This window comes from Emydura macquarii, unplaced genomic scaffold (genome assembly GCF_026122565.2).
Source record: "Emydura macquarii macquarii isolate MOO-44397 ecotype Brisbane River unplaced genomic scaffold, CSIRO-AGI_Emac_v2 contig_3494, whole genome shotgun sequence".
NCBI lineage: Eukaryota > Metazoa > Chordata > Testudines > Chelidae > Emydura > Emydura macquarii.
In genome coordinates, this window is record NW_027133631.1 from 34,812 (window position 1) to 62,310 (window position 27,499).

The 27,499-nt window shown below is 47.3% G+C and overlaps 1 protein-coding gene across 1 annotated transcript; it reads right to left on the reverse strand.

Moving 5' to 3' along the window:
- Positions 1 to 7,731: 7,731 nt before the first annotated feature.
- LOC137144909 (zinc finger protein RFP-like) lies at positions 7,732 to 14,596 on the reverse strand. The gene is made up of 7 exons (XM_067535390.1): positions 14,171 to 14,596; positions 13,482 to 13,577; positions 12,636 to 12,866; positions 12,305 to 12,327; positions 11,467 to 11,582; positions 9,252 to 9,311; positions 7,732 to 8,347 (listed from the first exon to the last, which is right to left on the reverse strand). The coding sequence occupies exons 1-7, from the start codon at positions 14,585 to 14,587 to the stop codon at positions 7,833 to 7,835; spliced, it is 1,458 nt and encodes a 485-aa protein (XP_067391491.1). The 5' UTR covers positions 14,588 to 14,596; the 3' UTR covers positions 7,732 to 7,832.
- Positions 14,597 to 27,499: the final 12,903 nt, after the last annotated feature.

Here is a 27,499-nt window from a genome sequence, read left to right on the forward strand (position 1 = left end):
GCCAGGACCGACTGTGCTTGAGGAGAGGGGCAGGACCTCTTCCACCTCCCAGCAATGTCTCCCTAAGGTGAATCCCTCACAGCCCAGCACACAGAGATCAATGTCAAATCTTTCGGGGTTGTGGGGCAGATCCTGCCGTGCATCCTCAGACAGGATGAGGTTGGGATGAGCCGTATCTGGATCCCAAGTCTCATTTACTGGGGGGAGAGAGAATGCGAGCATTATGGGCAGAGCTCAGCCCTGGGAGAAGCTGGGACCATTTCTACACTCCCCAGCAGCCCTGTTTTGGCTGGGATGGTCCTGGATCTCAGGGAGCTCCTGGAGACCTGACTGATTCCTCTGTTTCACTCCCAGAAGGGGATCAGGAGAAAGAGATGGAGGAGAGTGAATTTGCAAGCAGGGGAGTTGAGAGGAGGCTGGAAACAGATTTAACCCCTGCAGCTGGTCCTCCTTCCTAGTCCTGGTAGGGGAAGGGAAGACGAGACCTTAGGGAGGAGCCGCTCCAGACCAGAGAGGATGAAGGAGGAGGTGACATTGTGTGAGGTAGCCTCCTGCCCCCTCCCACACCCTCCCCGTTTCCCCCACAGTCCCCTCCTCCCCTCTGGAGAGAAAGGAGGCCCTGGCCGCACTGCAGGGAAAGCCGTTCCCCAGCCCAGGGAGAAGTGAGCAGCATGAAGGGAAAGGCCAGACAGAGCCTGGCCAAGGGAACGGGGGCAGGGATGCTGGAGAAGAACCATGGGCCGGCTCCCTCACTCCACTCCTTCCTCTGGATTTTATATGTGAAAGGCCCGTGAAAGCCCCACAAAATCCCAGGGCAGAGTTAAGGGGGCCTGGCTGCTGGACGGTGACAATGTTTCTGTTCCTCGTGGTGAGCATGAACCGAGCAATGAGGCTGGTGTCAGGTTGTTTGTGTGACTTCAGCTTGGGATCCCCTCAGTGCCGAACGCTGTCATCGTTAGAGGTGTGTGTTCGACTTGTTACTTTAACTACAAGTTCATTACAATGCTTCCATGGGAACTTTGTCTTATAATAAAGAAAATCTCCGCCTGGAGTCTCACCATGTCTGTGAGATCTGACGGGTTCCCCCTTTTTCTCTCCTGTTCAGATGGTGGAACGTCTGCGGAGGTGGGAGGGAGGAGGAGAGAGAAGAGGAGATTTCACGCTGTCGTGTTTGTAATGACATCCCCTCTCTTACCTGACACATCAGCATGGCAAATCCCAAAAGGACGTGGTCTTCTTGCAGAGAGAACTTCACCCAAATCAGCCTCCAGCTAAGCCCTTAACTGGCCCGGCTGGATATTCATTTTGTGTCCATCAGTGGCTATTGTATCGCATCACCAAAGCTTTTGGTGATTATGTAATCGTTGGCCATGCAGTGGCTTTCCATGGTAAGCATGCCTGGAAAATCCTTGATCTTCCAGTCTAATAATATGTCCGTACTAAGAAAGCCACCAAAACCAAACCAGTGCTGCTGAAGGTGATTATTAGATTCAGCTTTAAATATCCTTGAATATTGTAACTGCTATAAGGGTGTTTTATTCTTGACAGAGACAAAGACAGAGAGGGACAGACACAGAGAGATCTTCAATAAAAATCTGGCGATTATATGTGCTGAGATAAGGGGTTTGGGTGTTGGTCAGAGGCAGTGTTTCTGGTTATTGGTGTCTTTGAGTTGGTGTTCATGTTTCTTTAATGAAGATGTTTTCATGGGAATTGTCTCTTAATTTAAATATAAACACCAGCTAAAACCTCGCCTTCTATATTATATGCCAGAGATCTCTCTCTTCGTCTCCATGTCACATGGCAGCGTGCCTGGAGTGAATGAAAAGATAAAGGAGATTTCATTCTGTGACATTTCCAATGCTATCACCACTCTTAACTGACATCATAATGTTCCAGTTATTGCAGAGGGATACACAGACTCAAAGCTTTCTGAACAGGCCAGATAAAGATTAATCAGATCCCTTGCACTTCTATTTCCTCTTTCATTCATTTCAAATGTGCCGAATCAACAGCCACCTAACCTCACAGCCATCTTCAGAAATACCATGTGTAGGAGAGATTTACTGTTACCTCAGCCTTCCTCTCTTCACGCCCCGCCCCCCCAGTTTGTTTCCCTCATCTTCCTATTGCAGCTTCCCCTAACTGAGACCCAGATCCTGCTAAGACTCCGCTGCAAAGTACCTTTGCCCACATTAAATCCTCTGACAGGATCAAAACTTTGACTCTTGGCAGGATCAGGGCCCTGCACCGTGAGCTCTTTGGCTCCATTCACTCAGTGTCTGTGCAGAGCTCAGCACAATGAGGGGCTCGTCCTCCACTGACTGAGATACGAATACAATTATTTTGTAGATGTGGAGACTGAGGCAGGAGCTGGTTGGCTCAATGAGCCAGACTCTCTCTGGTGCTGGCAAAGGAACAGAGGAGAGGGAGTTTGTGACTCCCCTAGTCAGCGGCTGCAGGGGCTGGTGCAGACCTTGCCACTGCTGGGGAATTGTTTTAGTGTGTTTGTAAATAGTTTTGATGACTCCTGGATAAGAATAAGATGGCGACTCGGCCAGACCCGTATGGGATCTGATATCCAATATGGAGTCAGACGCTGAGCTGTCAAGATGCAGATGCTTGGCAGGATGCCAGCAATGCAAGTCTGCCCAGAGACAGGGGAAAAAGGCGGGAAGCCGCAGTTAAAGTGCAGTGTGCATAATGCGTGAGTGCAGTGTGCAAAAGACTGGTGCTGTGTGCAACGCCCAAGAAGCGGGAAAAATGCTAGGCAGTGATTGGCTGGCGTGAGAGCAGAGCGAAGTGATTTAAGGCCGTCAGTGCCACAGTTCAGGGCTGCCCATCTTAGTGGCAGAGTGGGGAGGGGGTTTAAAGTGTATCTTGTGGTGTTTGTTCTTCTGATGTCTGAATCCTCCTGCCACCCCAGTGTGTGTGTGTGTGTGTGTGTGTGTGTGTGTGTCTTACACCCCCATTCCCAAGCCTGGACCCTAGATGGTGCAGTGGGGACCCCTCTCCCCTTCCCAGGTGTCGCAGGGAGGGGGAGGAGCAGAGGAGCTGGGCTGCTACTCACAGGCGATGCCACTGGATCAGAATCTGCTTCCCAGCAGAATTTGCTCCTTTACTGCTCCATTGACTAAACATGCTCAGTAACGTCTGCTGAAGCCGCTGCCCTCGCTCTGCCCTCACTTGAGCAGACAACCTGCTTCCTGCCATGAAAGGGGCTAAGGTGGGGAAGAGGGATGGGCAGAATTTGTGCAGGGGCCAAGTAGTGTCAAGGGAAGAGAGAAGGAGGGAGGGGAAGGAGAGAGGCAGATGGTGAAATGGGGGACAGGGTGCAGGAGCGGGGCACAGAAAGGGGGAGATGCACTGCCACATAGGGGCAGAGATGGATACTCCATGACAGAGAGGAGCAGAGGGGATAACAGATACCACAGATGGGGTGAGCCAGGTGCAGAGGTTGCTGTGGTGGCAGAGGGGCTTGTGCTCCTGGCTGGATAGTGCATCTCAGCCCTCCCCAAGGCCCAGCACTGCCCGATGCCTCTTCTTTGGCTGAACTGCCGGACTGAACTGCCAAAGGAGACGTGGTTCTGTGAAATATTTTACACAGACACGCACCCTCCAGTGTAAAAAAATGATACTTTTAATACGTTTTTCAGTCTTCAAAGAATTCCGTGTTGTTTTATGTACGTGTCCCAGGCCTGTCCAGAACCTCCTAGCAACCTCATATGATCGTCTTCTCTGCTGTTCTGATTGTCTGACCTGCACTGCCTTTCCTGTGTGCCATTGGAAAGGGAGAGTCACTCCTTGACATTATTCATTTCTTTTAAACGTTATTTTTATGATGGGGTGTTAGAGTCTGTACAAACAAGAGGGCAATGCAGTAGCAACCCAAAGTCTGAATACAGCTGGGATTTTTCAGTCATTCATCCATCTGCCTGTCATGCATTTCTGTCTCCATAGCATGGATAGGAGTTATAGTAAATCCACATTCTTCCAGTATTTATCTATGTACAGCAAAGACTTTTCCTCTCTGTGTTTTACAAGTCAGATTGTGCTCTCGGCTACACCAGTTCAAATCTGGAACAAGGAGATTAACCTCAATGGATTTGCTCCAGATTTACACCACTATAAATTAGAGCAAACTGTGACCCTGTCTATAAATCTTCTCAGAGGTGACAGCGTGCACTGAGACCAGCATAATCTAGCAGTTAGAGCTGTGTATGTGAAGCAGGAACTCCTGGGTTTGATTTCTGACTCTGCTGCTGTTTTATGGTGAGCAAGGTGCTTATTTAAGGCCTGCTCTACACTCCACATTTAGATCACGTAGCTACATAGTGCTGTGGTTTGAAAAATTCACACCCGATTGCTGCAGCTATGTTAACCTAACTCCTGGTGTAGATGCAGCTAGAGGCATACAAGAATGATATGCAGGGTGGTGAATAACCTACAGTGAAGGAACCTTCTGTTACTGTAGGAAGTGTCTACGTTACGGTAGCAAGGCTGCTGTGTCATCGTAGCACCCATAATGTAGACATGGCCTCAGTTGCCCTATCTTTAAAACACCCTAAACTTTGCGTTCTGGACTGTACAGTGATCCTCATGTGTTCACTGGCCCCTCTAACATGTAATTAAAGTGGAATTGCTTCAACAAGAGAGACTGAGAGAGAACCACCTCAGAGTGTCCTGTAGCTTGGGGTTAGAGCACTTGTCTGAGAGGTTAGAACCCCTGTTAAAATCCCTTCTCAGGTGCAGGCCAGATTCTCAGATGGTGTGACATGGCCGAGACCCCTTGCAGTCAATGAGGCTTTTCTGATTTACACAGGCTGCGAGTCTGGCCCAATGTTACTATTTCCCCCCATTGTGTTTAGATGCCCAGTTACAGCTGTGTAGCAGGATCTGGCTATTTCCTGCACAATTAGCTTCCCCAGGCCTGGATAATCCCTGTCAGCTGAAGGCCGTGTCCTAGGCCCACAGCCACTAAGTGACATAGACATCTAAGTCCCAGGTTTGGTTCCACTGCGATTCACAAAATTCCCACCAAACCGTGTGGGCTCCTATACCGATTCAGTACCTGTTTTCAGGATAAAAGTTCCCCTCGCACCGATGTTGCTTCCTCTGGCCATGAGCACTGCTGCCCCATTCCAGGCTTGTTGGTGTCTATCTCCCACCTAAGTCCTCCAGTGATTCATGGAGCAGGGGAAGACAGGCATTCAGCTGCCAAGCTTGCAAGAGGGGCCTGGTCCTGCCAGCACACCTACCAGATTTTGTCTCTGGATTGTCAGGGTGCACTAAGCTGCACAATAAAGTATAGGTTTTAACTCCTACAACACTTAAGAAAATAGGCACCTTTTTTGCATCTCTAATTTCATTTGCAGTAACGAAAAGCTGAAAAAGCTCAGTATATGAGTTCCATATTTCTAGAGTCTCATCAAAAGGTCCTGGGAGCCCATAAGTAGAGCCATTGCTGCCTCTCTTCCGCCCACTCACCCCCCACCCTTTCTTTCTCTTGTCTTTTAGTGTCTTTTATTTATGTGTGTTGAGGTCGTTCACACACAATTGTTGGTGAATTTAATTCACTAGCACTGCTTTTGTTTCTTCTCAGTTCCCAGTCTGTCTGCTTCACTTAGGTCAGAACAAAGCAGAGCCTGCTTTAGTTTCAGTTTGAACTGTCAGTGTAAACAGCCCAGCCTGCAAAACAGCAAAAAGGATTTTTTCTTACGTTGATTTTTACCTTTTTGCCGGTGCAGCACAGGTCGATCCCATCCTCTGTTGCCATTGTTATTCTGTTGAATCCTTTTATTTGCTTGTATTCAGAGACAGAAACCAGCACAGAGAGATTCAACACAGGGAGCATCTTTATGGAACTAACACTAAAACCAGCCAGGACTGCCTGAGCTCTCCCCTAATAGTCTAACTCTATTGCTATGGCAACAAGCTAAGCTCTGTTGCTATGGCAACCTTGGCAATTAGACAAAACACAAAATACAAAACAGGTAGCAGCACAAAAATAACCACCCCTGCTCCCCTTCCCCATTTTGTGTGCAGTGTTCAGTGCAGCAGGTACCTAACTCATTCCCACAGGAAACACCTGAGGCGGTGGCTTCCCATTCATGGATTGCTAAGTAGAGGCAGGCGCCCCCCAGCAACCCAGATTTAGGTGTTTACTTTCAGGAAAGGGGCAGGGCTTAGGACACACCCTGTTGTTAGCATCTCCCAGTGACCAGTTTAGATGGTTTCCCACCTGGCATGCTGGCTTTTGTGGACTGCATTTTAAGGCACTTGTGTGTCTCTGTTCATCCTACAAGGAGACTAGGCACCTAAGTCAGGCTTTGTGGACCACAGTGTTGTTCTTGTGATTTTCAAGGCACCTAAACATTAGGTGTCGTGATGCTCAGCATTGCAAAGCCTAAGTCCCTTCACTGATCCCCCCCTTTGTCATTTCAATTATAAGCTCACAGAAAATAAAGTCTCAGCCCTGGCTGAGGGTGGGGTGTCTCCTTTCTCACCATTTAGATTTCATTTAGAAACACCAATTAGAAAGGGTGTTTTTCTCAATGAGATAGCAAACAGGAGGCAGTGATCTCATTACATAGATGAGGCAAGTGCTGCTTTCATCTCAGGGTAGCTAATCAAGGTGACCTTTAGCCACCCCAACACCCTCCAACCACAGAATTCTTCTTGACCAGTTACACTGAGGTGAAATCACCACTTGCCTTGTTTGGACACAGATTGTACAGTGAGAGAGAGAAACCTACGGCCCAATGTAGACAAATGCCCAGAGATTGTCTCTTGGAGCTGGTCCCATCCCATCAACACCTCCCTGGAGCCCACAGCAATTGCTGATGGGCAGAAGAAATGTGAAAAACATATTTCATGTATCTTTAGCCACCTTTGAATAAATTCAATGCCTCTGGGAAAAAACAGCAGAATCAGCACCACGTGTTCAGCCACCTCTCCACAGAGCACAGCTGACAAATTCCTGGTTTACATGGCTATAGACAGCACAAGAGACAGAGCACAGGCTGGATAGCAACGTATCACAATAAAGCCTCAGCTCGCATCATAGGGACATGCTAGTATATTCCCTGTTTGTGCTGGAGGTTCACAACCAAGTAGGGAAGCAAATCCCACGAATCTACCCCCAACAACTTCAGCTGGGAAATTAACAAAAACAAAAAATAAATCAGAATTGTCTTGCACACTTTAATGTGACGTGATTTAATGTAAATACTCGTCAGATTGAAAAGCAGCTAAGAAGTAGCTTCAACAACCCTAGCAATGGAAAAGAGACACACAGATTTTAGGAACAGTTTTTTTAATGACACTAAAATGGCAACAAAGCCTAGGAAGTGACATGTGCAATTAATGAGTTTCAGTCTCATCTTCAGTGATGTTTTAGAAATCTCTCTGTCCTTTTGTGTTCTCTTTTCTCCTCCCTTTTCTTTCACACTGTTCACTTTTACTCACTATTTTTCCTAGCCCCCATTTCCCAGCCCTGTTTATTTCTGTTTCTCTTCCATTTCCTGCTGCTGCTGAGTTTCCAGCTTCCCCCCAGCCCCTCAAGCCCACCCCAGCCACCTCATGTCTGCCTCTCCCCAGCCTGGGTGTTAATTCTGCCCCCTGCCCAGCCCCACATCTGCCCCCAGGGACCCTCTCCTCCTCCTGCAGCTCCAGGGGTTCTTCACCCCCTCCACCTCCCATCCCTGGTGCTGCAGGGAGGGAGAAGGAGCTTCCAGGGATCATAGAGATGAAGCGCCTGGGACTGGGTAGATGGGAGTCCTCCAGGGTCATAGAGACTAGGGTGTGTGAGGCTAGAGAGGGTCCCCAGTGTCTCAGGGACACAGTCTGAGCGGGGATCCTGCCCCCACCCAGAGCCAGGGGCGGATTCTCCCGCCAGGGACAGAGGCCGGCGGGAAAGTGAAGATCGGGGCCTGGTCACCAGCATCGAAAAATGTCACCTGCCCCTGGTCACAGTCCAGACACACCCGGATCCTGCTGGGGACCCGGCGCAGGGGCAGGGGGGTTGCTGGGGAGGTGAGAGCCCAGAACTGATCCCCCCACTGCTCCACAGCCCAGATCCCCTCCTCAGGGCTAAGCCTGATCCATCCCTTCCTCCTCACAGACTCTCTGGCCACCCCCACAGCCCAGCATTGCCCACCCCCCACCTCCACCTCCCAGCAATGTCTCCCCGAGGTGAATCCCTCACAGCCCAGCACACAGAGATCAGTGTCAAATCTCTCAGGGTTGTCGGGCAGATCCTGCCGTGTGTCTGCCCAGCTCACACTTTTCCCATCCTCAGACAGGATGAGCTGACGATGAGCCGTGTCTGGATCCAGGGTCACATTCACTGGGGAGAGAGAATCAGAGCGTTAGGGGCAGAGCTCAGCCCTGGGGGAGGCTGGGACCATTTCTCACACTCCCCAGCTGCCCTGCTCTGGCTGGGACACTCCTAGATCCCAGGGAGCTGCCCCTGTCCTGGGCACCTGCGCCTGTGCAGAGCTGTCGCTGCAGTTCCTGTAATGGGACCCACTTTCTTTGCTTCTTATTTGTTTGCAGAGGCTTCAGCTCCCTGCTCCCCCTGCTGGGGCTGCTCCATTCCCAGTATCTGAGCACAGCACAGAAGTTTCTATTGAGTAGGGAGAAGAAGCAGGTGCCAGCTTTAAATCCCAGAGGGAAGCTCCTTTCCCCCCACCCCCCAAATGCAGCCTTCACTCCCAGACCAGGGAACAGAGTGGAAGGTGCAGCATTGGGGAAGAGCTACTGAAGACCAGAGAGCAGGAGGTGGCATTGGATGGGGTAATCCCATCCTTCAGCTCAAGAGAAGGGAGGAGCTGCCAGCATCAGAGGGGAGCATCTCTCCAATTCAGGAAGCAGTGAGCAGCTCTAATGGGAGAGCCCAGCCCTGCCCAGAGGAAAGGGAGGATGTTGGAGAAGAGCGATGGGGAGACCCCACTGCACCAGGGTAAAGGAGAAGGATGTGTCAGCCCTCAGGGGAGAGAGCTCTGTTCGTGGGCTGCTCAGTGCGAGATTTTCTGTTCATCAGCTTGGGCATGAACGCAGCACTGAGATTGGCATCAGGATTGTTTGTGTGATGTCAGCTGGGGATCTCCTCACTGTTACTGTGTTATATTTGTGGCTGTGTGTGTCCTGGTCGCTGTTGGTTTGGTTGGTAACTTTAGGAACAATCTCATGAAGATGTTTTCATTGGACTTTTCTCAGAATTCAAAGACAATCTCCACCTGCAAACTCACCCTGTGTGAATGATGCTAGGGATTCCCCTCTTTTTGTCTCCAGTGCAGATCGCAGAGTGTCTGGAGGAGGAAAGGATAAAAGGGAGGAGATTTCAGGCTTTCATGTTTATAACAGCATTCCCCCTCTTAACTCATAGAGCTGTATTTTCATCATGACAGAGAAAGAGACAGAGAGGTCCAGAGACACACTCAGGGATTTAATAGAAACTAATCTGAAACCTTCTGTTTCCCTTTCTCATTCAGGCATCTCTCTCTGATGGAATCAACATCCATGAAGCCTCACAACCATCCCAGGACAGACAATCTGTAAGTGAGATTTACTTTTCCCTCATCAGCCCCTCCCATCCTTCAGAATCTATTTGGTTTTTCTCATTCACTTAATGCCTTTTGTCGTAACCTCGACAAGATCATGGAAAGACTTTGGAACAAAAGTAACTTTACCCCCTTTGGCACTAACAAGATGTTAGGAATTTGCAAAATCCTAGCTCTAATTGTAAGGTTTGGTGCTCTTTGCTCAGCGTCTCTACAGAGAGCAGCATGATGGGGCCCTCATGCTCCAGAGGCAGAAATATGAATAATAATAAAATCATTTTATCAGTGTGGAATTAGAGGCAGGGGGAAGTTTGGCTCAATGGGCCAGATTCACCCTGCACTGGCAGAAAGGGGAAGGGGAGGCAATTTGTGACTCTGCTGTTCAGTGGCTGCAGGGGCCGGTGCAGACCTTGGCGCAGGCTGAGGAAGTTCTGAAGCCAGCCAGAGTTGCGTCCCTTCTACAATGGTCCCCGTGTTTCTTTGCCAGTGTGCAGAGTGTCAGAGACCCAGCTTTACACTGCCCACGTCCCTCTATCCCTCGTCCACCCCGTCCCTCTTCCGCCCTGCCCTTGCCAACCCCCTCCATTCCCAGACCTCTCAGGAACACTCCTTCTGCCTGCACCTGTTGTGGAGGAGGCATCAAAGGCTGCTGTGCTGGAGGGATTCCTCACGCTGTGGGAGGGGCTTCCTCTTTCCCCACAGCTCATTTGGCCCAGACTAGCTGCCATATGGGACCAGAGCACAGTGATGGATGGGGTCCAGCTTTAACAAGTGGCCTTTAATTTAGGGTCTAGATTTTGAATGTCGGCCTTTAGCCCCCGGGCCTGGTTCTCAGGGGGGTTGGGCACCTGCAGCTCGCACTGACTCCACCTGCAGCTGTGGATGCTGCACAGCTCTGGGACCGTGTCTAGTGGGGAGAGAGAAACTCAGCTCAGGTGGCCAAAATGAGGCCATTTTGCTGAATTTGGGCCTGAATGTTGTTAGTGTTGGTAAGTCCTGAATTAATGTGAGATATCCTGACGCCTGGGCCTCTGCTACGTCTGCTCCATTTGTCTGCTTTCTGCTAGTTATTATATTCAGTATTGAGAATTGGAAGAAGGGGTCAATGGTCATTTCTTATGCATATGTTTGGACAGAACAAGATTGTGCGTTTATACTGACTGATTCGGCTTCGGCCTGGTTAGCAGTTTCCTTGATGTAAGGGAAATGTTGCCTTAAGTGACCTTGTTATTAAGTGACGTGTTCATAAGTCTGTATGTGGGACAAAGAGACGTTTTGATCACACAATGTGCTTAAAGACACAGACACCCAAAATGTACTGCCTAGGTGAGTTAGAAAAGTTCAAAAACCCCTCTACGGAGACAAGGGTCAAAGTGACCTATGCAGAATCAGTGGTAATAGACCAATCAGAAAAGAGAATAATAATATGAAAATAGTTTGGACAGCAAAAAACCCTGTGAATTGAAAAGTTCAGGCATGTGCAGTGTATGAGTTATATCTGGTACTTAATATTCATAACACTCAGAAGAGATTGGAAGAGAACTAATAAATATATCACTTGGATACGTATAGTATGTCAGACATTGTAAGGGGGAGTCAGAGCTTCACAGGAGAAATCCACCGTCACCTCCCTATGCCCAGAAGAAGGCAACTGACTAGTCTTCTTTCTGTATGTCTGTCATTTCTTACTTTAACAGTAGGTGTAATTGCAAGGCATGCTTTCGGTACAAATAAAAGTTTGAATTAATCAACCTGAGAGACTTGGACCCCAACTGTGTGGCATTATCACCTGACAATTAAATAGAAGCATAATCTAATTATGAACAGATTGGCCCAGAGCCATGCTCTTCCTACGTTGTCATAGGCTTATCCCGATTTCCCCTCCTAGATCTCTTCTCAGTACCTTTGAATTTCCTCAGAGTCTCCATTAGGACAACAGTTTTCTGGGAGAAATCATGGAGTCCCTTTTCCAGTTCAGGAGAAATCTCCTCTGGCTGCTGGAGCTTCCCCTTCCCACACCTGGAGAGAAAAACATTCACGTGGTTATATTTCACTTAGTGACCCGTTAGAAGTTCTTGCTAGTGAGTTGCTTCTTGAATGGGCCTGGAGTTAGCATTTCTCTACTTCTCCCAGCCTCAGAGCAGGTGCAACACAGGCCATGGCAGTGCCACCTTCCCCTCAAACTCCCATTCATATTCTGCAATTCTGGCCTGGAGATAAAAGGGGAATTGAATATACAAGGCCAATTCACTCCTTGGCCTCCATGCTCTGAGGGACAGCAGGTTCCCATGTTAAGTGTTGCAGAAATCTGCCCACTAAAAACTAATACACCAACTCCCTCCTCTGCAGCTTGTTCCACCCAGGTCTCCAAACAGTCTTCTGGTGGGAAAGACTCTTGATCACTGCTGCCCTGGGCTGAATGGTAAGCAGCGCCCCAGCAGTGAAAGGCCCATATTCCATCCCCACAATACTGAGGTAGCCAGGCCCCCAGGGATGTGACATCTCTAAAATATAATTTTGGTTAGTGTTTCCCATTCAATAGGTAATTCTATAAAAGGGTGAGGACCTCAGGATTAAGTATATTGGAGAGATTTGTAACCAAAATGTGTATCCAAACTGTATCCAAATAACTTCCCAACACATTTTGATGTCGAGCCCTGGGCAGATACGTTGCTAATATCATCTCCAAGATCTTTCCCAGCGTTGGGAAGTGTGAGGGGGAATGAGAGAGAGCCACGTACCTGCTCAAGGTGCTTCTGATATCCTAGAGGAGAGAGAGAGAATTTCAGCCCCACCTGACACACACTTTGAATTCGAAGGAAGGGATTTTGGAAGCCTAGTGAAGAGAGGCCCTGCCTTGGCTCCAGGGCCATGGATTCCCTGAGCTAATGGGGCTTTTCCATCTCTAATATCAATGCGTTTGTGGCCCTGCAAAGAGCAACATCATTCACATTTCAGAAAGGCTCACACTGAGTTACACTGAGATCTCTGACTGCTGGACTCCTGTGCCCATGTTTTAGGAGCTGTCCTGTCCCTGTGTTGGCATTTGGAGTATTGCTAACTCAGTCTCACCTGCAGGAATTCACTTGCTGGTTTCTGACACTTCCCCTCCATCTCACTGATCAGCTCACTGAGATGAGAAATCTCCTCACACAGTTTGGTGATATTTTCATTCTGTATCTTGACAATTTCCTTGTCCAGCTTTTCCAGCTGGGCTAGCAGGAGTCGCTCTTGTTCCTCCAGGAACTGCTGCAGTTGCTGAAATTCAGACACAATTTTCTGCCTCTCCTTTTCTATCTGTTTCTGTAAAATGATAGGGAAAAAGCTGGTCAGGGACATGGAGGCAGGCTGAGGTCATTTTGTGGAGTCCTGAGTGTGCATGAGGGAAAACTTAATTGCAGACCCTAAGATTTCTGACACTTGAGTTTACCCGGTGTTTACCTGGGCGAGGACTCTCTCACACTGTAGCCGGGAGGGATGGTCCCCCTCGGAGAAGGACCCAGAGGGAGAACCCCGGACGCTGCCCCCCCCCCTTACAGCGGCACATCCACATGCACCTTTTTCATTTCTCCCCAATATCTCTGAAAAGGGAGGTGTCCATGTCTGATGTGGTTAGGACACTGTGTTATCAATGGTCTCTGAGAACGGAGATCCTGAGTCATCAGCATTACACGGACGGAAGTTGCAGGAGATAAAACGAATCAAAGAATTGAACAATGCAAGAAATGATGCAGACACAGGGAAAGCCACAAGGGCTAGAAATTAACTGAAATGAAAGCTTCGATGCTGCCTATGAATCTAACACAGAAAAGCTATGATCATGGAGAAACATATCCTCACTCATCAAGGCCACAGAAGAATCTGCCTACAAACAGACCTCTCACAACAAATCTCCACAGGTCAATAACAGGCTCCTACCAGATACTCCATCCTTTTCACCTCTGCAGTCACTTTAAATCCCAGGAGCGTTTCTCTCTCTTCCCTCCGAGTCTTCAAATGGGCTTGAATTTTTTCCTGTAAAAACAGAAATGATTTGGGAGGTTTCATTTTGAGGGCTGACATAGGGGTGAATCAGTTCATGTGGTTTTCAGAAGATTAAATGAACAAAATGATTCAAATCAGATCTCACTTGGGGTCTGTTGGGGCTGCTGGAAAGGAAATAATAATAAATCCTTTGATACAAATCATAATAAAAACAGTAACTTGTAATTTGCCCTTCTCCAGTCTGAATGCAACACTCTCACATAGATCAGCCTCCAGCTCTTGAGATTTAAACCTCACTGATCCTTTCAGTTTCAGTTCTGTAGAAAATTCCCTTATTTCACCAGGGGAAGCTGGCTTTTAAAAGGATACAGCTTCCCACATAAAGTTTCCCACAACAGAACAGACATCGTTAAAGCTTTCATTTTTGCCTTTTCTCGCCATGCTGCAATATCATTTCCTTTTTATAGCTTCTTTCTTACAACGAAGACTTTGCAGAGCTGAATGACACAGTGACCCCAGTCATGGAAGGAGACAGGTATCGAATGTTTCAGGCAATTTGTGATGACATTAACCTATAATTAAAGTCCAAAATTATTACCCATTAAACTGGACAGATGCCCTACCTTGTACTCCTCGACAGCCTCCTGTATGGGAACCACCATGTGAGACTTGTGAGCCCGGGATCTGTCACACACGAGACAGATGGGGGTTTGATCCTCTTTGCAGAACAGCTTGAGAGGTTCCTGGTGTTCCACACACACTCTCTCCCCTCCTGTGCCCTTTGTTACCTTTAAACTCAGCTGTTTGACTATTTCTACAACATTTGCCAGCTGCCTGTCTGGTCTGAGGTATTTGTGTTGCACAGCTTGTCTGCACTGAGGGCAGGAGATGTCTGTATCTGATCCCCCCCAGCACTCGGTGATGCAGGCTCGGCAGAAATTGTGCCCACAGTCCAAAGTGACAGGTTCTCTGAAATACTCCAGACAGATGGGACACGTAGCCTCATCCTGGAGACTTTTCACAGGGTTGTCTGCCGCCATGGCTCCCTCTGGACAGTGGAACAGGGGAAGTTACACTTCCTGACCTCAGAAATATGCCCCGCCTGCAGCAGCAGCTGGGAGTTGCCTTTCTTAGAACTGACTCATGCTGTTTGCAGAGCTAGAACGTGTCCATTGGTAAAGTTAGAACTCTGGAGGCTTTTCCTGAAAAATGTAGCACTGGGGCTCTGATCCTGCAATCAGCCCCCTGTGCTGGTGTGGAGAGTCACTGGGGCTTCACAAGGGCATCAGTGTCTGTCCGTGATGATCAGCTGGCAGGTCTGTGTGCTAAGGAGCGATATTAAATCCACAGGCTAAAAAGCTGGTTAAGCTGGAATCAGTTTCTGAAAGGCCTGATTCTCATCTACACTAAGTCTGCTCTGCCTCTGCGTAAAGGGGCCACAGTGTCACCAACTCTCGTTATTTTATCATGAGTCTCACAATATTTAGTGTTTAACACCCAGCTCCCAGAAGCATGTGATTAGCTGAGAATCTTGGCTGTCATTTTCTAAAATAAAGACGTTTCTAGTCCTTGTGGCTGCAGAGGAAAAACTTAAAATAGTTCCCCATGCTTCAGATTTATAAGATTTAAAAGACAATCCAACAACCCCCCGTGTGTTTTTCTTTATTTTATTGACATTTTTGGTTTTCTTTGTTTCTCAGCTTTTGCGTGTCACTCTAGTTACATTCTCAAGATTTTCTACTAAACCCTGAGGGCATGGGACATACTATATTTTTTAGTGAAAAGGGCTATTCTCATGTAAGCACAGCATTCCAAGAGCCGCAGCTTTTAGAAAAGCACCAAATATTGAAAGAATTGGAGTAAATCATAAGAGTTGGGGACAACACCAATGTGAGATGTTTGCTAAGATGGAAGGGGCTGCACCAATGACTAAGGAAGTTAGAAAGCCTCTGTCCTCATTGTATCTGAGCATGTCACAGCACCCCTATGAAATGGAGAAGTGCTGTTATCCCTTTTTTTTTTTATAGAGATGAAGACGGTGAGGAACTGAGTGAATAAGGACTTGCTTAAGGCCCACAGACAAAATTCGAGAGAACAAGGAATGGAACCCAGGTTTGCCCTATTCTTACACTACCACCTTAGTCGCTGGATCACACACACACACACACACACACACTGTTTGCCTGATAGTCATTGCACTGTCCTTGTCCAGGAAAGTGAAAGATGGGACCATCCTGACTGACAGGCAAGGACAACGTGACTGATGGACTGAGCATGACAAAGAACTCTACTCAAAGGATGCCATTATTTGTGATGCTGCCTGAGCTGCCATTCCTCAGCTTCCAACGCTGCAGGAGCTGGACCAAATACCAACCGCTGACGATGCAGAGAAAGCTCTCAAAGAGATTGTGCCTGGGAAAGCAGCGGGCAATGATCAGATTCCTACGGAGCTCCTAAAGGCAGGAGGGAGAAAGTTGTGAGCAATGTCCATGCATGTCTCTGCACCTGCCTGGAAGAAAGCCACATACCCCAGGATCTTAAAGATGCAAACATCATTACTTTATACAAAAATAAAGGGGAGAGAGCAGACTGCAACAACTACGGAGAGAGATCTCTGCTTAGTGTGGTCAGCAAGGTGCTTTCAACGATCCTGCTGAAACAAATCCAAGTCCTTGCTGACAGCATTTAGGAGCTTTCTACAGACCGTAAACTGCTAAATGATCAGTGAGGTTTAAATCACAAGAGCTGCAGGGCAATCAATATGAGAGTTGCATTCAGACTGGAGAAATGGGCGTTAAAATCTGTGGTTGTCATTACTGATTGTATCACAGTATCACATTCAGTAGCACTTTCTTAACAGCCTGATATTACATTGTTTCGAAGTAGTTTCAGGAATGTGAAGATGTGACTACATGCCACTTAGCTTATGGCTACTGCTGCTCCAGATGTGGCTGCTACTGCTTAGCCTAAGAACAAGACCTAAACTTAGTCAAAAAGAAGGCCTCAGAACTTACAAAGGCTGGTACAGTCATCACGAGGAGTCATCAGAGAGCCCAGGCTGAGGCCCGTAGGTGAGCCAGGAAGCAGAATGCACTCCAACCTCCAACTGGCGAGTGGGCCTGTAGTCACAGTGAGAAGGTCCTGCCACTCACACATTGGGCTGTTCTCCCACACTAGGGCCGAGCACCCCTACACTGACTGACTTCGTCGTGTTTCCTTTTATCTGTCAAGATGTTGGCTGGCCATACATATCCCTCTCCACAATCATTAGGCCAGACCTATACGTAGTGGAGTGAAAATAGTGCACAGGAATTAATTACATGGAGTAAATTATATATGATTTTTAAGGCCTGTTCTAAAATACACAGGATGCCTCTGAACGCAGAGTCACTCACTCCGCTCTCTGGCCCACAGCCATTCCTCTCTCCAGTTCTGATTTACATCCACAGAGAAGCTACTCCCTTGAGCTTCATTCTTTCTAGAGATGTGAAAGAGAAACAGAGATTCAAACCTCTCTGTCTCATCCACAAAGAAAGGGAAAGAACAGGTTAAAGAATATCTAGATAAGTTCAATGTATTCAGATCAGCAGGGCCTGATGTAATTCGTCCTAGGGTGCTTAAGAAATTAGCTGAAGCAATTTTGGAACCATTAATAATTATCTTTGAGAAATCTTGGAAAACAGGTGAGGTCCAAGAGGACTGGAAACAGCAAACATAATATCTATCTTTTAAAAGGAGAACAAAGAGTCCCCTGGGTATTATAGACCAGTCAGCCTGACTTCAATAGCTGAAAAGATACTAGTACAAATCATTAAATGATCAATTTGTCAGCACCTAGATGATGATCAATAATAGCTAACCTGGATTTGTCAAAAGAAAAAAAAATCATGTCAAACCAATCTAATTTACAAGTGATTCAGTGGCAAACTGGGAGGACATATCCAGTGAGGCCCTGCAGGGGACAGTCCTGGTTCCAGTGTCATTTAATATTTTTATTAACGACTTAGATAACTGACTGGAGAGTATGCTTAGAAAATCTGTGGATGACACCAAGCTGGGAGGGTTGCAAGCGCTCATGAGAACAGGAGTCTAATTCAAAATGACTGTGACAAATTGGAGAAACAGTCTGAAATCAACAAGATGAAATTCAGTAAAAACAAGTGCCGAGTACAGGACTTAGAAAGGGAAAATCAAACAGACAGATACAAAAAGGACAATAACTGGCTCGGCAGTAGTACTGCTGAAGAGGATCTGGGGATTATCATGGATCACAAAATGAATAGAAGCCAACAATGTGAAGCAGTTGCCAAAAAGGCTAATAGCATCTGGGGGTGCCTTAAAAAAAGTGTTGTGTGTAGGACACAGGAGGTAACTGTCCCACTCTACTCGGCACTGATGAGGCCTCCACTGGAGTACTGATCCCAGTTCTGGACATCATCCTTTGGGAAAGATGTGGACAAACTGGAGATAGTCCAGAGGAGAGCAACAAAAATGATGCAAGTTTCAGAAAACCTGACCTGTAAGGAAAGGTTAAAAAACTGGGCATGTTTTTTCTTGACAAAAGAAGAGTGAGGAGGGACCTGGTAAAAGTCTTCAAATCTGTTCAGCGCTGTTGTAAAGAGGACTGTGATCAATTGGTCTCCATGTCCACTGAAGGTAGGACAAGAAGTAATCAGCTTCATCTGTAACAAGGGTGATTTCGCTTGGATATTAGGGGATAAAACTTTCCAAAGATAAGGTTAGTTAAGCTCCGGAATAACCTTCCAAGGGATTGTGAAATCCCCATCATTGGAGGTTTTGAAAAGCAGGTTAGACAAACTCCTGTCAGGGTTGGTCTAGAATAACACTTAGTCCTGCCTCAGTGCAGGGGACTGGACTAGATAACCTCTCGTGGGCCCTTCCAGCCCGACATTTCTATGGTTCTATTATCTCCAGTCTCTGCTTTTTTTCTTGTGGGAAGTTTTAAAAAGAAGACCATTGGAGCTGTGAGAGGGGAGAGCTGCTCCCATCCCTAGCAGCTCCCCTGCTGGTTAGTTTCAGTTTTATAATCCAACCCTGCCCCATGTGGACGGTTACTGAAAGTCCATCACCTGGGTGGCTGCTCAGGGGCCTGGGTGGAATGTGCTGGGATCTCAGCCAGTCCTCATTGCACACAAACAGAACCAGCATGGCCTGCACCGATTCTCTCCCCTGTTACAAGTCTCTGAAGAGACACCAAAGTCTCAGTAGACCATGGAGATGAACTCATCTGTTCCCCAGGTAGGGCTCAGGCCCAGGGACTGGGGGCAGCCTGTGTGAGGAAAGTTGGCACTGGGAGCACAGCACGGCACAGGGTGTGCGATGAACAGAGAACTCCAGTCTCTGAGGCTCTCACGCCTTGTGTCCATTCTGGCTGCAGGATGAGATTTGGGGATCTGGGGATAGACTGGGGGAGTCTAGTTACATGGGCTGCCCTGCCACTGGATACAACGAGGAAGTAATTTAATGCCTTACCCTATGGAACTGACACATCGTTGCAGATGGATGGAGGGAGCCAAAATCATTTTCTTTAAGAAGAAGGTTTCAAGAGCTGCCTTTTTGCCATAGGATGTGTTGCTTGAGATTTGTAGTCATCAGTCAAACACATTCACCCTCCTGTGTCTCATGTACCTGAGCACTTCATCCTGGACTGTTTTGGAACACAGCAGTGTCACTATTATCGTCAATAGGGCATTGGAGGAGCAGCTCTCTGGAACCAGAAAAGGAAATCCAGCTGCAAGAGGCCCGGACCGGTGACTGTAGCTGCTGCTGGGGATACAGCTAGTTGCATGAGCTGCTCTATAACTGGAGACAATGTTGGGCCAGCTACTCACATGGTGCAAGTTGCCCTACATCCATTGAAGTCACTGAAGGTACCTGGATTTACACCAGCGGGGAGTCTGGCACATCAGTATTGCTATTTTGTCACATTGTTCTTGGGCACATAGTTGCACCTGTATAGAAGGAATTGCTCCATTGATGTGAATTAACTTCTCCAGGCCCAGAGGCCTCCTGACAGCTGGCATCTGTCCTAGCCATTTAAATCAGGAGTGGGCAAGAAACAAATTCAAAGCCTTGACAGCAGGGGATGGGGGGAGCGTGCTCAATCTTTGTCACAGTTTGGACCCAATTTTAGAGCCTGTGTCTCCAGGAGCTGCTCCCCTCCCTTGGCGAACAGTTCTGAGATGAGGTTCCAGACAAAGCATGGTCCAAACGTCTCAAGACCTGAAGGGCAGAACAAGTTTCTGCTTTGCTTAAGGTGCGCAAGGCAAAAGCAATGGGTCTCTCCTCTCCCAAAGGCATAATGTGTGACACGACCGCTCCCACTGCATAAGGGAAGGCATTGCAGGCCAACTGTCGAGGTAAGAACAGATGAAAATGTGTCAGAACCTCTGAATTTAGCAATGCACATTTAGCCTTGTTAAATGCAACGTCACAGGCTTCAATCCACTTCCAGACCTTGTTCTGGCCAAGGAGTTCATGTAGTGTTTCAGTAGGTTGCTAACTGTGGAATAAACTTTCCATAATAGTTCAATAGCTGTAAAAAAGAGCAAAGTTGGCTTATGTTTTGAGAGGGTGGAGCTTCCACAATAGCCCTGACTTTTGCAGGAGCCTTACGAAGGCCAGTAGCATCTATGATATGTCCCAAATATTCAACAGAGGTCTGGAAGAATTCAAATTTGTCTTTGCAGACTCGCAGGCCATACTCTTCCAGTCTTTATAGGTCAGCCTCCAAGTTCTTAAGGAGATCCTCCTCATTCTTGCCAGTGACCAGGATATTGTCAAGATAGCACTGGACTCCTGGCAAGCCACTCAAGATCTGATCCATAGACCTCTGGAACAAAGCTGGAGCAGACGTTATTTCAAAAGGCAAGCGACAGTATTAGTAGAGCCCTTTATGTGTCATGATAATCAACAGCTCTTGGGACTTCTCATTGATGCACATCTGTAAATATGCCTGACTCAGAGCAATCTTGCTGAACTTTTGTCCACAAGCCAAGCCAGCAAAGAGGTTATCAATGCGGGGAAGCGGGTATTGCTCTGCCCACAACACCAGGTTAAAAGTGACCTTAAAATCCCCACAAATCTGAATGGGGCCATTTTTGTTCAATACTGGAACAACTGGGCTTGTCCATTGGCTGTGGGTAACTGGTATGAGGACTCCATTTTTGACCAGGTGCTTCAGGTCCATTTCAACTTTTGGCCTGATGGCATATAGCACAGTTCTGGCTTTCAGACATTTTGGTTGGCTGTCAGGCTTAAAGTTCAATTTCACAGTGATTCCCTTCATACTTCCCAGGTCCTCTCCAAAAACAGCAGCATGTTTCTTTAATACAGCTGTCAGACCTGTTTCTTCTTTAGCCATCCTGTGCACTTCTGCCCAGTTCAGCTGGATCTGCCTAAGCCATGACCTTCCCGTTATGGCTGGGTAATTGCCTTCCACCACAAACAGTGGCAATTTAGCAGTCTGTCCATTGAGCTCCACCTTAACATTAGTAGTGCCCAACATGGGTACAGCTTCTCCAGTGTACATCTTCAGAATAGTTTTTGTCGGCTTACATGGGAGATGCTTTACTTTCTCCTTATAGACAGTGTCTGAGACCGTTTCGCTGGTGTCCAGTTCCATGCATACAGGTTTACCTCCCAACAGCGAGGTTACCGAGTATTCATGTGAGCCAACTGCCATGGACAAGACATGAAGTGGCACTTCTTATTTTGATTGGGTGTCACTTTGATGATTATCCTGAGTCTGCTCTACCATGTGCAGATTTTCCTTTTTGGTCCGCCAGACAGCAGGCTTCTTTTTCTCCAGCTTGCCTTTTCTGTTTGACTCTTCTTTCTTTTGTTTGCAGGCACACTCAATGTGTCCCTTTTTGCCACATTGTCAACACACTAGGTCTTTACACCAGCATTCCAATGCATGGTGACCTGGCTTTCCACAGCGGTAACATCCCCGGTCCCCACTGTCTTGTGGGTAGGTTCTTGTAACAGTTTATGCACTCTGGCCGAGGCACTGAGCTGTTGGGTTTCCTTTGCGGCCAGCTCCATAGAGATTGCAATTTCAATGGCCTTCTGCCAGGTGAGCTGGTCTTCTGTTAATAGGCGCTTCTGTATTGCTTCATTGTGCAGACCACACACGTCACTAAGGGCATCATGTAACACATCATTAAATTCACAGCGCTCAGCAAACTTCTCAGAGCTGCCCAAAATTGCACAATTGTTTCACCTTCTTCTTGATTCATTTTGTGGAACCTAAATCTCTCTGCAATTACCGGTGGTTTTGGAGAAAAATGTGCTTCTAGGATTTTCACAATGTCACTGTAAGATTTTGTCTCTGGATTAATAGGGTGCACTAAGCTGCACAATAAAGTATAGGTTTTAGCTCCTAAAACACTTAAGAAAATGGGCACCTTTTTTGCATCTCTAATTTCATTTGCAGTAACAAAAAGCTGAAAAAGCTCAGTATATAAGTTCCATATTTCTAGAGTCTCATCAAAAGGTCCCAGGGGCCGCGTAAATGTAGCCATTGCTGCCTCTCTCCCTCCCCTTTCTTTCTCTTGTCTTTTAGTGTCTTTTATTCATGTGTGTTGAGGTTGTTCACACACAATTGTTGGTGAATTTAATTCACTAGCACTGCTTTGTTTCTTCTCCGTTCCCAGTCTGTCTGCTTCACTTAGGTCAGAACAAAGCAAAGCCTGCTTTAGTTTCAGTTTGAACAGTCAGTGTAAACAGCCTAGTCCCCAAAACAGCAGAAAGGATTTTTTCTTACATTGATTTTACCTTTTTGCCGGTGCAGCACAGGTCGATCCCATCCTCCTTTGCCACTTTTGTTCTGTTGAATCCTTTTATTTGCTTGTATTCAGAGAGACAAACCAGCACAGGAGCACAGAGAGATGCAACACAGGGAGCGTCTTTATGGAACTAACACTAAAACTAGCCAGGACTGGCTGAGCTCTCCCTTAATAGTCTAATTCTATTGCAATGGCAACAAGCTAAGCTCTGTTGCTATGGCAACCTTGGCAATTAGACAAAACATGAAATACAAAACAGGTAGCAGCACCACAATAACCACCCCTGCTCCCCTCCCCCATTTTGTGTGCAGTGTTCGGTGCAGCAGGTACCTAACCCATTCCCACAGGAAACTCCTGAGGTGGTGGCTTCCCATTCATGGATTGCTAAGTAGAGGCAGGTGCCCCCCAGCAACCCAGATTTAGGTGCTTACTTTCAGGAGATGTTGTTAGCATCTCCCAGTGACCAGTTTAGATGGTTTCCCACCTGGCATGCTGGCTTTGTGGACTGCATTTTAAGGCACTTGTGTGTCTCTGTTCATCCTACAAGGAGACTAGGCACCTAAGTCAGGCTTTGTGGATTGCAGCGTTGTTCTTGTGATTTTCAAGGCACCTAAAATTAGATGTCGTGATGCTCAGCATTGCAAAGCCTAAGTCCCTTCACTGATCCCCCCTTTGTCATTTCAATTAGAAGCTCACAGAAAACAAAGTCAGAACCCTGGCCGAGGGTGGGGTGTCCCCTTTCTCACCATTTAGATTTCATTTAGAAACACCATTTAGAAAGGGTGTTTTTCTCAATGAGATAGCAAACAGGAGGCAGTGACCTCATTACATAGATGAGGCAGTGACCTCATTACATAGATGAGGCAAGAGCTGCTTTCATCTCAGGGTAGCTAATCTAGGTGACCTTTAGCCACCCCAACACCCTCCAACCACAGAATTCTTCTTGACCAGTTACACTGAGGTGAAACCATCACTTGCCTTGTTTGGACACAGATTGTACAGTGAGAGAGAGAAACCTACGGCCCAATGTAGACAAATGTCCAGAGACTGTCTCTCGGAGCTGGGCCCATCCCATCAACACCTCCCTGGAGCCCACAGCAATTGCTGATGGGCAGAAGAAACGTGAAAAACATATTTCATGTATCTTTAGCTACCTTTGAATAAATTCAGTACCTCTGGAAACAAAGAGGAGAATCAGCACCACGTGTTCAGCCACCTCTCCACAGAGCACAGCTGACAAATTCCTGGTTTACATGGCTATAGACAGCACAAGAGACAGAGCACAGTCTGGATAGCAACATATCACAGTAAAGCCTCAGCTCACACCATAAGGACATGCCGGTATATTCCCTATTGGTGCTGGAGGTTAACAACCAAGTTGAGAAGCAAATCCCACCAATCTACCCCCAACAATTGCAGCTGGGAAATTAAGAAAACAAAAAATAAATCAGAATTGTCTTGCATGCTTTAATGTAATGTAATTTAATGTAAATACCCGTCAGATTGAAAAGGAGCTAAGAAGCAGCGTCAATAACACCAGCAATGGAAAAGAGACACAGATTTTGGAACAGTTTTTTTAATGACACTAAAATGGCAACAAAGTCACGGAAGTGATGTGCAATTAATGAGTTTCAGTCTCATCTTCAGTGACGTTTTATAAATCTCTCTGTCCCTTTTGTGTTCCCTTTTCTCCTCCCTTTTCACTGTTAGAAATAACCAAAGAGGTTGTCCCAGGGGCGGACTGGGGAGACAGAACCCTTTATTGCCTGCTTGTTCCACCTCCACGCCACAAGTGAGCAACGAGGGGGTTACTTTACAATTCTTTTATCCATAACAGTATGTAACTGTATACGTTGCCACAACTCCCCATAGACCCTTATTGGGTTACATTGACACCAATAAAATGAATATTAACAACTGCATAATGAATATAATTATACCCGCCCCTATTTGTTGTTTACAGGATTACCATACAGAGGTCAGGCGCATCACCTTAAAACCTATACATTTTACACTAACATTCTTTGAAGTAAAGGCATGCCAGGGGAAGAAGGAAGATAAGGCTTTCTTCCCACCAAGGCCTTGTGCAGGAATAATAATAGACTCATCCCCTGCACAGATGGCCAGCAAGGGAGGAACAGAAGAGAAATAACAAACTAACTAGAATTCACACCAATTAGCAGAAACAAGGTTTGCCCGTGCCTTGACCCTGTTCCCTGTAACTTAGGCCTGACCACTTATTCAGCTTTTAACTCTTTACTCTCCTACATTCACTTTTACTCACCAGTTTTCTAGCCCACATTTCCCATCTCCATTTATTTCTGTTTCTATTCCACTTTCCTCTGATCCCTGTCACAGATCATTCCCCACTCATGTTCTCCACTCTCTCTCTCAGTCTATCCCTCCCCTCACACTGCCTCTGGCTGGTTCCCCTCTTCAGAATGTTTTCCTCTCATTGTTTTCATAGCTATTTTACACTCTTTCTCCAGGACTCTCAATTTATTTTGTTTTACTTTATCTTTCCCTTTTCGTTCCTCTGTTTGCTCTGGTTCAACCCACCCTGGCCTCAGTGACTCTCGGTGTTGCCAACCCCAGAAGTTAAAAATCATGAGTCAGAACCAAAAGTCCTGAAATTGAACCCTCAAAACCTGAGGTTTCAAAACAACACAGACTGTATTCTGGGTGATCCTGTGAGTTTTGAACTCTCCCTGCCCATCCCCTGCGTGTGTGTGACAATTACTGTGGTGCCAGCCCTGCAGCGACAGAGGAAGGTGACTGTGGCCCTGCGGCAGGAGCTCTGGCTGGGAGCCCCAGTGAGATCTAACCCCACAGATTGTACAAACCCTCCCTGCCGCTGCGGAGCTTCCAGCTTCTCCCCAACCCCCCAAACCTCATTAATTAATGCTGGGTCCGGCCACCCCCACGTCTGCCTGTCCCAGCCCGGCTGTTACTTCTGCCCCTGCCCAGCCCCACATCTGCCCCTCAGGGACCCTCTGCTCCCCCTGCAGCTCCAGGGGTTCTTCAGCCCCTCCCCCTCCCATCCCTGGTGCTGCAGGGATGGGGAGGAGCTTCCAGGGATCACAGAGATGAAGAGCCTGGGACTGGGTAGATGGGAGTCCTCCAGGGTCATAGAGACTAGGGTGTGTGAGGCTAGAGCGGGTCCCCAGTGTCTCAGGGACACAGGCTGAGCCAGGATCCTGGCCCCACCTGGAGCCAGGGGTGGATTCTCCCGCCAGGGACAGAGGCCGGCGGGAAAGTGAAGATCGGGGCCTGGTCACCAGCATCGAAAAATGTCACCTGCCCCCGGTCACAGTCCAGACACACCCGGATCCTGCTGGGGACCCGGCGCAGGGGCAGGGGGGTCACAGGGGAGGTGAGAGCCTGGAACTGATCCTCCCACCGCCCCACAGCCCAGATCCTCCCCTCAGGGCTAAGACTGATCCATCCCTTCCTACTCACAGACTCTCTGGCCACCCCCACAGCCCAGTATCCCAAACCCTCCACCTCCCAGTAATGTCTCCCCAAGGTGAATCCCTCACAGCCCAGCACACAGGGCTCAGTGTCAAATCTCTCAGGGTTGTCGGGTAGATCCTGCTGTGTGTCCTGCTCTCGCACTTTTCCCATCCACAGACAGGACGAGTTCGGGATGAGCCGTGTCTGGATCCAGAGTCACATTCGCTGGGGGGAGAGAGAATCAGAGCGTTAGGGGCAGAGCTCAGCCCTAGGGGAGTGTTTGATGGTGTCAGTGACAGAATCTGCCCCACTTGGAGCGTGAATGAGGAAATCTCCTTCCTCCAGGATTTACCTGTCAGCTCTGAGATGGCAGCAAAGTGCTGGGGAGAGTCACTGCCTGGCAGAGACCAGTGAGTCACAGAGTGAAAGAATCAGCTGGGCCAGGCTTGGGACTTGGCATCTTCCACCCCTGCCCGACCTCTCCCTATGGAGGGGCCTAGAGACTCTGGGGGCCCTGGCAGATTGTACAACTCAGTGAACATTGACTTTGACTTTGCTCTGCTTCCTACCTCTGGTACCCAGAGCCTGAGGTGCTGTAGAAAGATCTCAAAGGGCGACATTTACCATCACTCTCTGAAACAAAATCCCGAGGGGATAACAACCTGTTTGAAACAGAAACTTCAATCGTTGTAAAAGAACAGTCAAACCAAAACTTGTCCTGTTGCATCAGAAACACCGTTCTCAATCAAGACAAGGAATTGGCAGTTTATATAGCAGGTGAGTTACCATTCAAATCTCACCCTGAACTCACCATCGCTAGAAATAAAACATGACATAGGAAGAAAAGAACTGAAACATCTGTGCTGGGTATTTCATAATCCACATAGAGATAATGAAGATGGGAGGCTGGTATCTTTACGGGGTCACAGTGTAGGCAACCTGATTCCCTTAATTGGGAGTATTAAGACTATGAATGTTTTGGATTTCATGTAATTTTAATATTAAGCCTGATTTTCCTGCTTTCTACACACACGCACACACACAGACAGACAAAACTTCCACTATTTTTAAAAGAAACTTTCACTCAATTCACTGACCCAATATGTTCCTGCAACCTTAAATTCATATTAATGATTTATTTAAATGTGGTAAATTTTGTACTGTGGCTTGTTTGTGATCTTGTCGCTGCACCAATTTATTCTTCATTACTTGTTCTGTGAAATGTCACCTAAATCATATGATGATGTTGTTTCTACTGACTTTCAATGGGACTTGTTCTCCTTAAGTCACTTTGGTCCAGATCCACAAAGGGTCTTGATTTACCCTGGTCTACACACAAAAGTTGCACCTATTAAGTTAATCAATGGTACTTTCTTGGGTGAACACTCATACAAGTTTCAGCGTGACCTGTATAGATTTATCTTGAGTCGGTTCCTTACCAACTTTAGCTAAATGGAGACAGGGAACTATTCAGCTGATTTATTATTTAAGGTTTTGTGCAGTAATTTATATAAATTGTTGGAACCCACACAGAGGTTGTCAACTCGTGAACCAATTTTAAAATGACTCCATAAGAGGGTGGCCCCAGTTTCATTAAATCAGAGCATAAACCATGTGCAGAGAAGGGCTCAGGCGCATTTGAAAAGTCCATCCTGGTCATATCCATCATGAAGTCTTTAAACCATGATC